The sequence below is a fragment of the Euwallacea similis genome, chromosome 2 (assembly GCF_039881205.1).
Source record: "Euwallacea similis isolate ESF13 chromosome 2, ESF131.1, whole genome shotgun sequence".
Classification (NCBI taxonomy): Eukaryota; Metazoa; Arthropoda; class Insecta; order Coleoptera; family Curculionidae; genus Euwallacea; species Euwallacea similis.
Genome location: NC_089610.1, coordinates 5409256 through 5424404, shown reverse-complemented (window position 1 = coordinate 5424404; position 15149 = coordinate 5409256). Strand labels below are relative to the sequence as shown.

The 15149-nt window shown below is 35.4% G+C and overlaps 3 protein-coding genes and 1 long non-coding RNA gene across 4 annotated transcripts in view; 1 reads left to right on the top strand and 3 right to left on the bottom strand.

Moving 5' to 3' along the window:
* Positions 1-148: 148 nt before the first annotated feature.
* LOC136416802 (protein FAM13A) lies at positions 149-5078 on the bottom strand. Its single transcript, XM_066402160.1, has 7 exons — positions 4952-5078; positions 2932-3172; positions 2375-2607; positions 1945-2279; positions 1234-1871; positions 803-1018; positions 149-750 (listed from the first exon to the last, which is right to left on the bottom strand). The coding sequence occupies exons 3-7, from the start codon at positions 2596-2598 to the stop codon at positions 355-357; spliced, it is 1809 nt and encodes a 602-aa protein (XP_066258257.1). The 5' UTR covers positions 2599-2607; positions 2932-3172; positions 4952-5078; the 3' UTR covers positions 149-354.
* Positions 3378-10861, top strand: LOC136416872 (uncharacterized). The gene is made up of 2 exons (XR_010752743.1): positions 3378-3760; positions 10805-10861. It is a non-coding gene; the product is annotated as an uncharacterized lncRNA (long non-coding RNA).
* Positions 5655-8172, bottom strand: LOC136418098 (tropomyosin-like). Its single transcript, XM_066404049.1, has 5 exons — positions 7973-8172; positions 7259-7497; positions 6827-6958; positions 6620-6769; positions 5655-5935 (listed from the first exon to the last, which is right to left on the bottom strand). The coding sequence occupies exons 1-5, from the start codon at positions 7994-7996 to the stop codon at positions 5770-5772; spliced, it is 711 nt and encodes a 236-aa protein (XP_066260146.1). The 5' UTR covers positions 7997-8172; the 3' UTR covers positions 5655-5769.
* The window catches only part of dlp (dally-like), a 33699-nt gene continuing 28134 nt past the window's right edge, over positions 9585-15149 (bottom strand). Inside the window, exons 3-6 of the mRNA XM_066402164.1 lie at positions 14149-14391; positions 13767-14081; positions 13378-13712; positions 9585-12677 (exon numbers count right to left, since the gene is read on the bottom strand). Coding sequence (XP_066258261.1) covers positions 12138-12677; positions 13378-13712; positions 13767-14081; positions 14149-14391 — 1433 coding nt within the window. The 3' untranslated portion in view covers positions 9585-12137. The remainder of the gene's footprint in view (positions 12678-13377; positions 13713-13766; positions 14082-14148; positions 14392-15149) is intronic.

The following is a 15149-nucleotide window of genomic DNA, read 5'->3' as shown; positions in this document are numbered from 1 at the left end:
GGTGAACTGAACTTTACCTCTTTGGGTCAATTGCAATTGCAAATCCTCCTCTGTTTTTCATGCACCCTTCCGAACAAAATTGTTGCCAATACCCCTGTTATAGCTAAGGCCATGATTTCTGAGTATTTATTGATTTAAGCGCATAATCTTCATATAATAATTTTATTAGATTTAATCGAGCTAATGTTATGTAAATACCTGCATATTTATTTCGTACATTCATATGAATAACTTTCGACATGAATCAACGTTTGTACATTCTACAGTTTAAAAACAATACATAAACATGGGTCTACACTAACACTAGCGTCTTAGCTGTATACCCACTTCAAAGTGAATCTCATTTATCGCTTTTCAGTATTTTCCCACAAGCGCTTCAATAAGCCGTAACCTTCCTTTCACTCTCTTATATGACATATACCACTCTTCCACGGGCTTCTTGTCTTCTTTAGTTAACATTCTTCCTAAATTTGTCTGTACAGTTTTTTCAAATTCTTTAATCTTGCGTCTCAGCTCCCTCTTTTCTTCAATGATGGCTCCCATTTGTTGCAGTAATTCTGGTTTGGTCAAAGAGTGCAAATTTTCTTCAAAATTCACTTTCTTTAAAACTTCTTTATAAGTTTCATTTTCGATATAGCCAGTGGGCGTTTCGATTTTGTCGGATTCGGTTTCGTTCGACGAAGAAGTAGATGTTACAAAATGCATTGCTTCATTTTCGTCGATTGTTGCTAGCTCGCTGCTGTTATTCATCTAGAAATATGCAAAAATGTGGTAAAATGCTAGTGAAAACGTGGTGGCTTACAGTGGGACATTTTAAGACCATCTGTTTAAGAGTCCGATATCGATCGTAAAACGGTCGCACCATATCTCTATCCTGTTTATTTCGTGGTCTACCATGTACCGATTCCAGGAATAATAGCGCTTTCTGAGTAGCTATTTTTTCTTCTACGAGTTGTTCTGGAGTCATGTGGTCAAGTGAACAATCTCGGGCCGCAGTTTCACGTTTTATTTGTAGTCTCTATAAGAAATTACGTATGCAGCAAACTTTATAACAAAATGAACATTTACAAAAGATTTTCTTGCAAAGTGGCGAACGCTGTTTTTGTCACCTTGAAGCAGTCGAACTCAATTAAGCAGTGCCTATCGAATTAAAATGTATTGTTTTTAATATATTTAAACATTTTGTTTCTTACGCTTAATTCAAAATTATCGTGACTAAAAATCATTACTTACCTCTTCAATATCCCGAATAGTTTCCTGTAAACTGAAATTTTCCTCTGTTTCATTCCCTTTAATGCCAGTATCCGCACCAGAAAATCCCATAGAAATGTCAGTCAAATTTTTCTGCTCTCTCTTTAACTTGCTTAATTGTAAATACTGTTTTCGCAAAACATTATCATTCATTTTATCAAACTGGTTGGATTTAGCACCAGTTCTTGCTTCGAACTCACTTTCGCATGCTAATATCTTCTTTTTACATTTGTTTATCTGCTTGGTTAATTTTTCAATTCTCTCCTCAACCGGGTTTCTTATAACCTTTTTAAGAGGAATATTAACCTGGGGCACGTTGGGATCAAGATAGATTCGTGTCGTGGCAATAATCGAATTTCTGGGAGAGGATAACATTTTATTAAATGCTATGGACTGCCCTGGCATTGTCTCCATATTATCGCTAACCTGGTTCACTGGCTGGGAAATTAATGGTTCCGAACCATCTGGTTGCTCATAGAGACTAGCAAAATCTAATATTGGAGTGACTTGCACATTCGTTGGACTTGGAGAGCGGTCAGTCGATGGGCTGGGCAGATTTAAAAACTTTAGGGAGTTTGTTTCCTCGTTCTCCTGGTTAATTTCGATATTTTCAAATTCTTCTAAAAACATTGTATGATTTATTTTTATTTAAATTTATTTATTCATTTATATATTTATTTATGACCAACTCACCTGCCATTGAAGATCCACCGATTTTTTTTGTACCATCTTGCACTTCATTATTTTTCAACTTAACTTTAGATGTTGCTCGTGCTTTATATCTCCTGTTGGGATGTTTTTTACTTCTAATATTGTGAGATCTGGAAAATCTCTCGTGCGACCTTGCCCTATCATGCTCATTGTCGTCATATTTCAACATCCGTAACTGTTCACTTTTCCTGATGGGGGACTTAGATTTATCATCTCCGATTGATTTTGGGAAGTCTCCTGAACTCGATACTCTACGTATTCCACTATTCTTATCCTCGTTGGTTTTTATTAATATTGGTCGCTCCTCTGAACTAGATCTTTAATTGTAGAGAGGGGTATTCTTTAGTACTTTTAGTAATAAATTAAATTGCTTAAATTATATTACTTCTAAACTTGCTTGAGTGGCGATTACCTTATAACTTTCCGCTCCTGACTTATCGAGCTAACGCTCTCCTGTCTTTCCTTTCGTTTCCGCAACTTGCAAGAAGCCTTGGCTTCTTCATAGTTGCACAGTCCTGCTTGTTGCTTATTTGTGATTGGTAGAAGTACTTTCTTTGTTTTACTTATTCTGGGCTCGTACTGCACCCTCACCACAACTTTTTGAGGCGCATCCTCCTTCGGATTGCCGCTTTTCATAGTATTTTGCTGTAAATACAAATCCATCTATGCGTCTTAGTCGGCTAGTAGATGCCAATTTTGACTGAATATTTGCATGCCTTTACATATCCGGTTAAATCGGAAGTCATAATGTACTGTCACATTCATTATGAAACGTCAAAATGTACGAATACAGCAGGTGCGTGTACATATTACGTCACAAAAACGTCAAATGCTCAACTTAAAAAATGGCGAAACAATCTAAGGGTGGGGTATTCTATAAAATTCCACTGGTCACTGAGGCGACAACATTAAATTTAATATTGGGGCTGCACTGTGTTAAAATAAATGTATATTTGCGTAGGTACTTACCTTGAACTCAATGATTCACTTAATTTGTAAAGGAAAACCTCTTACAAAAAAGGAAAGGAATTAGAAGTGTATGCTATACGAAGCAAATAAACTAATTATTCATATCTCTGTCGCGACACATTATCGAATTTATGGTTGCTTCAGGAAGTGTGTAGAAACCAGCCGCAATTTTAGCATATGGCTGGGTAGGACACTTCCTCCAACCTTAAGTCTCCTAAAATCTGATGGAGCCTTTAAGAGTCTGAAAAAAAATTTGTTATTAGTATCCAGGCGCTTATAATCACCCCTATGATGGAACACCCAAGATGGCTTGTTAGAAGTTCGCGTTAACACGAGCATATTAGCTTACCTATTTGGGTTTTCCGTATTCCATCGTTTCATAGAGGCGAGTTTCTGGTGAAACAATAGTTATCCCGTTTTGTAAAATGAGATAATTTCATTATTTAAATCGTATTGGTTAAAATGGAAAAATGAAATAAATGGTACAGTAAAGTGTATGAGAGGTGAATATCTAAATTTGTCAACGAGGCTTTGGAAACAAAACAATAACGCTTCAGTTGTCAGTATTAATGGCGTCTCCGCGTCTCTTCTCGTTTCGCTCGCGAAAAATATCAAATTTCCCATGAAAATGTGGAAAAAATTGAAAAAGTTTGTGCGGGGTTGAAGGTGAATTTTATAAAAACGTAATGAGTGTCGTACGAGATTGTACTCCGCGGAGAACGAATACAATTCGCGCTTTTAAAATTCGATTTGGTTTGACAATACCGGGAATATCGGTGGTTTGTGTTTCGGTCTCCGAAGTCGCACGATGATTGAGCAGCAAATCCCGGTAAAGTTTAAACTGAATTTAACTAAAGTTTCTGCTCCATAGTGGCAAAGATTGACTGACGTATAACTTACCGTCTTAAGAAACTAAGAAAAATGAGTAGAAAAACGAAAATGAACGGTAAACTAAAATGTATTAAAGGTGAATATATAAATTTTGCGAAACGCGCTGTAATTCCCTTTTCCGATCGCTGCGGAACAGCAATTTTTTGCATCTTCATTGCAAAAGGGCTGGGTGGGTGGTCATTGTACCTAAATAAACCTATCTTAACCTCGAATACATAAAAAGAAGCTAAACACTAACAACTATCATATAATTATCGACACAGAAATAAACCGGTTTGATTAAATACAATGATCAAACGACAACCACTTGCCTCAAATCAACCTTTTAGAGTGAGGACATAAATAACATAAGAAGACCGGAAAGAGGAATTTCAGAGTGTTTCACACATTTTAAATGTCCAGCTCTCATACATTTTAATTTTCCATTTATTTTCGATTTTACCACTCTTTTCCTAAGTCCCGAAAACAATGTTTCCGTGACAGATTTGTCACCCAAACGTTAACAAGGGTATCCGTCCGAGCCTTTAGTAAAGGGTAAATGTTATTCTCAATTAGTTTTAATTAAAAACAGTGTGCAATTCCATCCCTACTACTGTATGACGCATTATTCCCCCCGAAAAAAGAATGCTCAACATATAAAACTGAACTAGTTTTTACATATGTAGTATCGATTAGCAAACGTCTGAACTCTAAATGTTTGTTTATGAAAATTGCGTGTTTATTTAACATTTAAAATAAGTATACCTAGTGGTTGATTACTTGGAGAACTTAGTGGATAATATGCTAAACTCCAATGCATACTAACTAAAAATAGGCGGTTATTTGCAATGGACTCGCCAAAGTCGTAAATAGGTGATTATGTTTAGAACGTAGTAAGGGTTTATCTAACTTTATTGAATTAGGCTTATTAGCCTAAGCAAAAAAAAGCTTGCTACATCATAGACCCTAAATAACTCAAGTAGACTACAAAGAAAACTTTAACGCTTTGGTTGACACCTCTCTGGAACAATATCTCGTCAATTAACTACGCAGTTTTTTAGTCCTATGTAGGTCACCCTAAGAAAAACTAACTTTCTACTCAGAAAGACTCACTTTTCTGCACTTAATTATTTAAACATTTTTTACTTACCATATGACATTATACTATCACAACTGTACCACTTTATATTTAGAATGCCAAGCACTACGTTCGGCATAAGCGTTATTTGGGAAAGAGAACTAATCAATAATGAACTTTCCAGAGGAAACAGTGTGAGCGTGATAGAGGAGGGCGCGCGAACGCAGTGAGTTACATCCTGCTCTTAAATTTGTTAAGGGATCTGGAACAACGGATTCCAAACCAAGGATTAATTTGCTATGCTTTAAGTATAATAGGCATAAATTAATATATAGGGTGGTAGATAACTTATAAAAGAAATTATTGGGGTAGATAGTAGAACTAAAAATAACATTTATTTAAAGTTACATTACGTAAAAACGCCTGCCTACAAGAGAGATTCTTTTATTATACCGGGTATTTCTCAAAAATGATTCACCCTTATTAATTTGTATTTGTTTTTCAACCGACGATTCGACAAAACTTTCCTGACTCGTGTCGGGCTAACCCGAACTCACCCTTAGTTTAGTCTAATTTAGGTTATTTCCCTAATGACGTCTGTGCAGTGCTGAATTTAAGCAAAAAGAACTACAATTAGTTTTCACTATTCTTTAATATCTTATTAGTATACAAAAAACCTTAAAATAAAAAAACTACGACAAAAATATTTCAAAACATCACGTAATTAATATTAGTAAGAATGACCAGAAAAATTTGGCGTGAAATGATAATATACATTTTTGAAGAGATTTTTTCTTAAGAGGATTTACTGTTTAATCTCATATGCGTTTTAGAAATATTAAAATTTAACGTGTAAACTGAATTCTGATATACTTAATGAAAAATTTAAATTAACCACCAATATCCTCGTATAAAGCAGACAAAGCCTTGCATTCCTCAACCTTTTGATTTAACTCAGAGTTAAGGGATTTAGTTTGTAATTCTAGTCTCTTCACTAATGATTCAAGTTTAGAAATTTCCTTCAAGAGAGCTTCATCTCCAATTTGATCTTCATTCCTACAAAAAATATTAGTAATTCTGTGATTATTAAGATAACTGTTCTTTTTTATAACTTTTAAGTTCCACTCTATTTCTTCTCAAACTACATTAACATTATACGGGGTGTTACGGATACATGGGGAAATGTGTATACTATTGGTTATAGAAGAAATAGGTTTTGAAGAGGGAGAAGGTGGAAAAGTTCCAACTAGATGATCAGACCGCATTTTTACAGACGTAGATGCCGTCGAGAGCAAAAGGGTCGAAATCGTCGGGACAAAAATTGAAAGATTAATAATGTTAGCATATGAGCCATGGAGAAGTTCCTTCACCACATTTATTATGACCAATTTAATGATAGTAATTGAGGTGCAAATCTCCAGTAGGCATTTCTTCTTAGCTGGTTAAAGATTTCACAGATGCTATAGTCTATTATCGCTGGAGGCGACCTTAAATATGACAATTGTGGCAATTACTATAAAAACTGCAGGTGAGAAATCTTGACTTTAGAGTGAATAAAGATGAAACATGATCGTCAAGAAATCGCAAGACAAACGGAGATTAACAATCGCTTGCATCAAGAAGTTAAGGGGTTGAAGATGAATAAAGAAAAGTTAAAAAAACTTGCAGATAAGGGGATAGAGCATCTTATTGCAGACACTCTGTTCATTTCATCATGCAACACCCAGTATAAATACATACATCTTTTGTCGATTATTACAGTCTTCTTGTAGACACACATATTCTTCATTAAGCCTCAATAAGTCCTGTTTAGAACTTTCCAGTTTAGCAACTAAAACTTTCTCTCTATTTTTACAGTCTTCAATTTCAGTTTTGGCATCATTATAATCTCTGAAAAGAAGTATGGCAAATTCATGGCTGTAGAACCAAATAATACCTGGTTTTTACTTGACCATTTCAGCAAACTTCTCTGTTATTTCTTTTTCTTTTATTTGGGCTCGCATTAAAACATTTTGCATTCGCTTAGGGGCCTCTTGTGAGTAAGTGAAAATTTTGTGCTCCAAGGATTCTATATGTTTGCTAGAAAACGATATTTATGTTAACAGTAGTAATCAGTGTTTAAGGATAAATTTCTTCAATATCTTGCTAAATTGTTTCTGTTCATTGTGGAGGTGTTTCAGATAGCTGTGAATGTGTGTAATGATTAAGTTTTAATTTCATTTTAAAAAACACTTCTGCCATTTAGCCATTAAACGACAGCAGTTGCTTCCTAACTAGACATTAAGAATATGGTTTGGCTTTTTGCCAAATCTTAGAAGTCTAGGTACCAAATATGTATTTCAAATCACCCTGTACAATGAAATGAATATCAAAACTTACATATGATTCTTAATAACTCTATTTTCTGACCGTTGCTGTTCTAGGGCTGTTTTGATGCACTGGTCTTTTTTTGAAATTTCATTTCTAGTTATTTTCATTTGGTCTTTAACATGATTGATTTCATCTTGAATATTTTGAATTCTGATTCTATATTCAGCACTGTGTGCATCAGCTAGACCTTTTTGAGGTGAAGCAACTTTCCCCTTAAAGTTTGTTGTGATGTGTGATGGGCATTTATTCTGGAATTAAAAGTTGATAATAGAAATTATTAATGCTTAGTAGGGATTTAGATATGCGAAATTTATAGGGTAATGATAACAAGTAATAGATTAATATATAATTTATTAATTTATTAATAGTAGTAATAGATAAACAAAGAAGTTGTTGGAGGTCTAACAATCTTATCTTCTTAATAAGATGTAGATTTGTGCTTAATTTCCATATTACAATAATTTCAGTAGTAGACCTTCTATCAATGTAATTTGGGCCCAACAAGTAGTAAACAGAAACAGATTTGCTTACATTTTTGGCTGATAAATTTACAGCTGTTTAATTGTGGGATATCAAAGATATAGTGACACTCATGGTTCACTCAAACAAAAATGGGGGTTTTGACTAATTAAAACAACTTTATTTTACATAATAAAAAAGGTAGTTTTAGTAAAATATACAGGTTCACTTAAAGCTATCCTTGCCCACTGATGGGGTTCTTACCTCTTTATTTGGCTCTAGAGACATAGTTTTGGTGCCTTCTACGTTTATTAAAGTTCGACAAGCAAATATTAAATATCCTTCAAGGGCTGCACAAGACTGATTTAAACCCAATCGGGACTAGATTGACTACTAATGACTACAAGATATTCACGCTCACAAAATTGTTAAAAAATACGATATTTAAAACTTTCCGTTGAACGTTAAATTTGAATAATAATATGTCATTGACATTTCTAATTTAAGAATATCAGTTTAAGTATTTCATGGCATCTGTCATTGTCATAAAGTTAATTGGTCAATTAGCTAAGTTGATTGGTCAAAAATGTCATTCTTACTCTGCCATGTTCCTACAGAGTCGATGGAGCTTGAATACCGACACACCCTAACACCCGAGAATACCGAACACGCTTCTAAACTACTTCACCCCCCCACCACACCCTTCCACCTGTTGACTGTTTTGTTTTGCTGTCGTGGCTGTGGTAGAAGATGTTAACAACTCCTAACCTAACTAAGTTTCTGTAAATTTTTTAAATATTTTTCATTATAATTGCCGTTATTTTAATATTAATAGCAGCTCCCGTCTCTAGTGATCTGTAGGTGTTAAAAAAAAGGCCTGGGTAAGTATTCTTTAACCATCCGTTTCAGTTAATCTTCATTGCTACTTAGCTCAAATCTTCATTCCTTATGCTAGCTCCCATATTTCTATTAAGTTATCTATATTATCCCAATTTGTTTTTATTATAACTATATAGTCTAGTTCATCCTTACTTTTATTTTTTGGAAATAATGCCTTGTCTGGCATTGACAGGTTGTTGTCGCAATCTATTCTTCTCCTTTGGCAGTTTTTTCCAAGTTTCTTGAGATGTTTTTCCTAGAGGGCCCTTAGTTCTCAAATTTGTTTGCTGCCCTGAGGTATCCATAAACAAATTAATGTGTTACCCACAATGTGGCACAGATTTGATAATTCATTGTAGAAGGAATATAGATATGGAATTAGAAGGTACTATCCAGAAGAACATTCAAGCAAATATACAAAAAGGTGATGATGTTACTGTGCAGAATGGAAGAAGCCCTAAAGTGCACTGGGATATATTAAGAATAATGCTGTAGCTTTTCAGCAATCTGAGATATTTGACACGGAGTTGTGCAAGTTTCCTCTCCTGTTTTTAATCTTTAATAACATCCTAAGAGTTGAAGAACTTGTCCCTTTGGATGCTAGATGTATAATCTGTGATGTCTGCTTGGTTTTTATCAAACAACTTATCTCTAAATGAAGAAAATCTATCTGGCCATTTAGGGCCTTTTTTATTTTTTGGAATTGATTTGGAGTGATTCTGCTTATTATTGACTGAATTTGTACTATTATCTCGCAGATCAAAATGCCGAAACAACTAAAAGGCGGAAAAGCGAAAGTCACCTCAAAGGAGAAACAAAAGTTGAAGAAGGAATACCAGGAGACCCAAAAGCAGCTTAAAACTATAGTATTACCCTCGCTGGCAGTAACATTCGTCTTCATCGTAATTTACGTTTATTTGAAGACGAGGCCTTTGCGAACCGGCTTTGATTGACGCAAGATTGTTATCTAAGTGTTAATTTTAATGAAACAAATGGATTATTACTAAATGTTTTTATTTTGTACAAAATAAATAAATAGTTTCTTAAAACCATCATTTTGCTTGTTGAACTTTGATGAATAAGCGGCACTAGGTATTCACAAATACATAAGATGTGTGTTTAAGTTTAATAGTCTTACAAAACATATACACAAAATACAGATTCCTAGGTAATTAGTAGCTAAGTGTTAAAGTATGGAAACCTTTAATTGACCCTCAATTAATAAACTTTTTTGGACCCACACTATTGGTAGTTTTCAGCCGGTTTTGTGGTCAGGAAGACGTGTTTTACAGTTGCACCTGATCATGTTGTTATACACATTCACACAAAACTGCGTGGCTAAAGTAGAAACGTTATTATTAAAGTGTACAAGGTATTACAAAATTTGCAACAATGTTTGGGATCTTTTAAACCATAAAAGATACAACATCGGTTAAATTAACGCAAATATACACAATTTAATGCTTATTTAGAATCTGATGATTACAAAGGAAATATTCGAAAAGTATTCTAATCCTAAAACAGAATCTGAATAAGCACTAAACTGCTTAGTGTTCTCTTAATAAAATCGATCTTGGATCAATCAAGGTTTAGCAGCTCATTAGATATTTGTAATATCCTATAGAATTTCATTAAGAGGTCTCTTATCCAAGGTTCCAGCGTCTTTGTCAATATATCGAAATCTATCTACCCACTAATCCTCGTAGGGAGCATCTCTCCGTTCTTCATTAAAATATAACATGAACAGAGGATTTATTAAGCAATTGAAGTAAGTAGCAATTAGGTATATTAAGAGTATTGCATCTAGTAGGTACCATTTGCTTAAAACTATTCCTCATATACAAGGTGTCCTGAAATTGGTGTGAAATACTTTAACGTCATATAGTCTAAATACTCACGTCGAAACAAATGAAAAAAAAATCCAGATTCGAAAACGTTTCATTATCATGATACAGGGTGTTAAATTTTATTTTATTTTTTCTTCTGATTTGGACTATATGTTGCATCCAGGTAGACTTGTCAATATATCACTTTAAAAACCTACAGGGCAATTTTTGTTCTCTGAGGATTGATGCCTTTGTACCACTCCAACTGTTTTAGTGTCAGTCAGTGGCGTATCATTTCATAGCTTGAAATTTGCATTTATTGTTCAATTTAGAAAAATAATTGGTCGTTTGTTTTGATCTTCAATTGGTTACTAATTATATCTCATTTCAGGAAAGAAAACAACGCTTTTGATACGCCTTACAGAGGAGAACTCCTTCCTCCCTAGAGCAGAAAACGTTGTATGCTGATTCTGATGATGAAAGTTTGGCTCTTAAAATTCAGAAGATTTTACAGTAAAGACGGTAAGGAAATCAGGATAATTTTCATACTGAAGTGTGCCAAAATGAAAGAAAAACGAGATGATTGAACATTTGGAAAATCAGTTGGAGGGACAGATTTTCATAGAAATATTCCATCAAAATACGTAAGAGATAAAAACCAGCATGATTTTTATATTCCTGGGACGGAATCCCTGAATTTATGTGGGATTCTTTTTTTGTTTGGATACTGACTGACGTATTGAGCTGTAGATCGAGATAAAACGATACATTTTTATCTACTTATCTATGTCTTCTATCTATCTAAAAATTCCAAATTGAAATTAATCATTGATATATCACAGAGTATGAGTCAAAATAGGTTTAGGACAATAAAGTGCAACTTGCATTGAAACCAATCAGGTTGGGATATAAACGTTAGCGCCTTTGCTGGTCCAATGGTTTTTTGTTCAATATCCTTCCTTACGGAGGACCATAACCAAAAGAAAATTATTTTGGGCTTGATGCTGGCGTAGTGTTAAATTTACCATCTATACCCAAACTGCCATCGTACACCTTCTTTGCCAACAGAGTTTGTAGATCCACCCTGTTGACAAACCTTATTAAACCTTTAGATCTTCAGTTAAAGAAGACTCTTGATAGTAAAATTTCTTTTCCAAGCTTCTATTATTACATTTTTCAATAAATATATGCATTACTTATGTATTAAATATATGACACAAAATAGGAAAAATCAAAAATTAATAATGCCGCTTCAGTTCTTCTGGAAAATTTGTGGGTCAACATACTTTAATACTTGCCATATGGCTACTATATTAATTTTCTATTACTATGCTTCCTGTTAGTAGTTTTTTGCTATCACTTTTCATAGAACGACGATCACACGTACTAGTAGCTTGCGCTTTAAATCATCATTGATGGATTAACTAATGGCCCTTCACTAACATTTCCCAAATCTGAGTATCTATAAATCTAAGTATCTTATTTCTCAATATCAAAGTTTTGATGATGCGCAGTTCGACTAGCAACACCTACATTGGACATGTCCCTTTACACAATGTCCCATAACACTGTTTAAAACTGAGATCAGTTCTTAATTAAGTTGTTTTCGTTTGTCACTTAAGTGGCCGCCAAACAGATCTCGGAAATATCACTGTGGTCCATTAGTCACATATTATAAACTTACACTCAATTATTTACCTCTATTTACAAAACATTTACAAATATCACAGTAAGTCTTTAATGGCACCACCGAACCACACCATCACCATGGGCAACAGATACTGAATCAAAGCCCTGGTGAGCGACATGGAGTTTCTATTAGCACTAGATGTCCTTATGACCTCTGGAGGCGAAGCAGTACTGCTTACAGCAGGAGGAGGCGAAGGTTCTTTGACTTCGTCTTTCTTGGGGAACACCGGATCCGATTCGAAGTCGTCTCCGTCTTCAGCATTATCCTCGTCTCCATCTCCGGAACCCGAACCACTACCATCGACAAAAGTCTCCTCTGTATCATCGATCATTTCCACGTCTTGGCCATGATAAGCCTTTTTCAACTTGTCTGACAAGCCGCTTAGGGTGTAGATATGCCCCGTGACCAGAGGAGATGTTTCTGTCGGATCCGGGGTGAATTCCCTGATCTTATAGCTTCCCACCATGGTGCCGTTCCAACAGGAGCCGTCAGCGCTGAGGGCTGCTGACATGTCGTCGTTGTTGCAGTATTGGTACCGTAGTTGATCCCAGAAGAGCCTCGTGCTTTTCACTTTCTGAAAATAACAGTTTTATTAGTGCCTCAGGTTGCTAATTATATCTGGAACAAACGTAAAAATAAAAAGTAAAATGATGGGTAAAAATAAAAGGAGCAAAAGTGCAAATAATTTTGACCTAAAATATTATCTCAAATAGTGGACTACAAATTACTCTAACTCAATGTAATTAATCTCGACGCTGAACAGAATATTGTATGTTTCAGGAAAAGCTATTTGCGGTATGAAACGTGGACTAAAAGCCCCATCAGAAACATGCACTCTGTATTCCTGAAATATTAATTTCTCCACGTACGGGATCATTTGTGTTTTCACAGTTTATCCGAAAGTTTGTTAATTCTGGTGTGGATGCAATAGCAGCATATTCCCGTTTGGTTTGGCTTCACACATAAACAACACAGTGTATGGCGGTAGTTATCCATGCGGATGAGCCATAAATTCGACATAACCCAACAGATATCCTGTTTGTTTAAATCATCGTCTTTAGTGGGGCCATTTATCAGAATTCTGACCCGTGAACGGGAAAATGTGGTTTGATTTAACGTTGAAATAATTTTATTGTTTGGGTTACATCAGGAATTTAAGAAAGTAAAGTTTTGCACTCAAAAATTATGATATAACGTCTAAAGGAGTATTTATACAGTATGCAGAACTTGAACATTGAATTTTCTGTACGAAACGGCGAAAGGCTTACACTTACCCCTTTAATATCTTCTATCACTTTTTCCAAGCTGGGTCCCTGCTCAGGCTTTTCTTGTACCTTTTTATGTTTCTTGTTCTTTCCACTGTTAAATTTCACTTTTTCCTGCTGGATTTCCATCTCGGGATTGTCATCTGGAGGACTATCATAATCGGCATTTCTCTTCGGCCTTTTAAGCCCTGAAGTTCCGCATTTGCTCTGGATTTTCTTGGATATGTCAACTCCCATTTCCTGGAAATTCATTATTGCTTCTGATATTTTGATATTTAGAGGTTCGACTACTGCATCAACGTTGTATGGTCCATTGAGACGGTCAGCCACCTTTTCTATTGCACCTGCAAAGGGCGGCTGTTTCAAAACCATGCTGGTCACAATCTAAAAAAACTTACTAACAAATGTATCCCAACTATCACTCAACTGCAGATGCCTTTTCAGGCATACAGTAACAGTGTCCGAACAATAGGAAGAACAAGGGCCGACACCCATTTCTTGTCGACACACCCCGCAAAGTTGCATGCGAGTTAAATCGTTCAGGCATCTCTCGTCCAGACGAAGATTGGGCACTTCTCGTAGGATTTCTACAGCTCGCATGAGAGACTTATAGAACGTGCGAGTGGCCACAAACGAACGGGTCAGTTGTTGGGTCAATTTGTGGGGGACGTCGCCGAAGGGTTTTAACTCCAGCATGTGATTGTGGACGCATTCTGATACAGAGCGACAACATATTTCGAATGGTCCCAGAGTTATTAGACAAGAACGCTTATTACTTACGCATATAACTGTCGTCAAAACTGTATTGGGAGTTAATGACGGTGAACATTTTCTGGTAAAGAATGCCGAAAAAAGAGTCCATCGTCTCCGAAAGACGCACGGACCCCTTTTTATAATAAGTCTCCAGCTCGTTGAAGAAGTCCGAAAATACCTCGGAGTTCTGCAGATAGATTTTGCCGTACGTTCGTTCGAACATATCGTGGAATTCGCGTTTTGAACTTTCCATCATGTTTCGGAATATTTCTGTAAATAAAAAAAAACACGCATAAATATCTATGACTAATAAATTCCTAACGTGCATAACTCTTCTATCTAAGAATAATTTTTAAGTGTCACTAGTCTTATTCAATCCCATTGCAGTGTTGCCAGGGGGTCAAAGAGTGCATTAATTTGTTTTAAATTCGATTTAATAACAGCAATCTCGTTATTAGTGCAAATGCGGTAGTGAATACAGTCGGGTAATTCGGTACCGTCCCCGGAGGTCCATTTACCCCTAAATTCGCTATTGACATTGTCGGGTATATGGCCGGGCAGTTCCACGCTTTGCCCGGGGGTACAGTAAGACAGATAAAAAGACGCATCACACCTCTTATCTGTTTGACTAAGTTCGAGGCATAGACACTGGGAAAATCTTAAGCCGACGACACTATTGACATATCAAAACATATCGATTTATCTTTTATGTAAGCAGCTGTCAGCAACAGCGAAATGACAAAATTGATAGTCAAGAGCCGTGCGTGGGATAAATGCTCACATACAGATACGGTATGTAAATATGAAATAAAACCCATAAATATTAATGAACTGAAAATGCTCCGATGATAAACAAATATGTATGTAAATCGAATATACCTATCTAATACATATATAAATAAATAGTTACAGGGTAAAGCTGAAACGTTAATGATCAAACACTAATCAAGATCATCACTGATAACTATCGTTATGAAACTGAAACTCTGTTTTCTTGCATATATGACAATCGGAATTTGACCCACTGT

Excerpts from the sequence above, each read along its gene's own strand:
- LOC136416802 (XM_066402160.1), bottom strand. The coding sequence starts at position 2,598 with ATGAAAAGCGGCAATCCGAAGGAGGATGCGCCTCAAAAAGTTGTGGTG. Across the intron at positions 2,280-2,374 it reads CAGGAGCGGAAAGTTATAAG|ATCTAGTTCAGAGGAGCGAC; the intron begins GTAATCGCCACT and ends CTACAATTAAAG. Across the intron at positions 1,019-1,233 it reads CTATTCGGGATATTGAAGAG|AGACTACAAATAAAACGTGA; the intron begins GTAAGTAATGAT and ends AATTTCTTATAG.
- LOC136418098 (XM_066404049.1), bottom strand. The coding sequence starts at position 7,996 with ATGTCTCTAGAGCCAAATAAAGAG. Across the intron at positions 6,959-7,258 it reads AGAGTTATTAAGAATCATAT|CAAACATATAGAATCCTTGG; the intron begins GTAAGTTTTGAT and ends ATCGTTTTCTAG. Across the intron at positions 5,936-6,619 it reads TGTAATAATCGACAAAAGAT|GAATGAAGATCAAATTGGAG; the intron begins GTATGTATTTAT and ends TATTTTTTGTAG.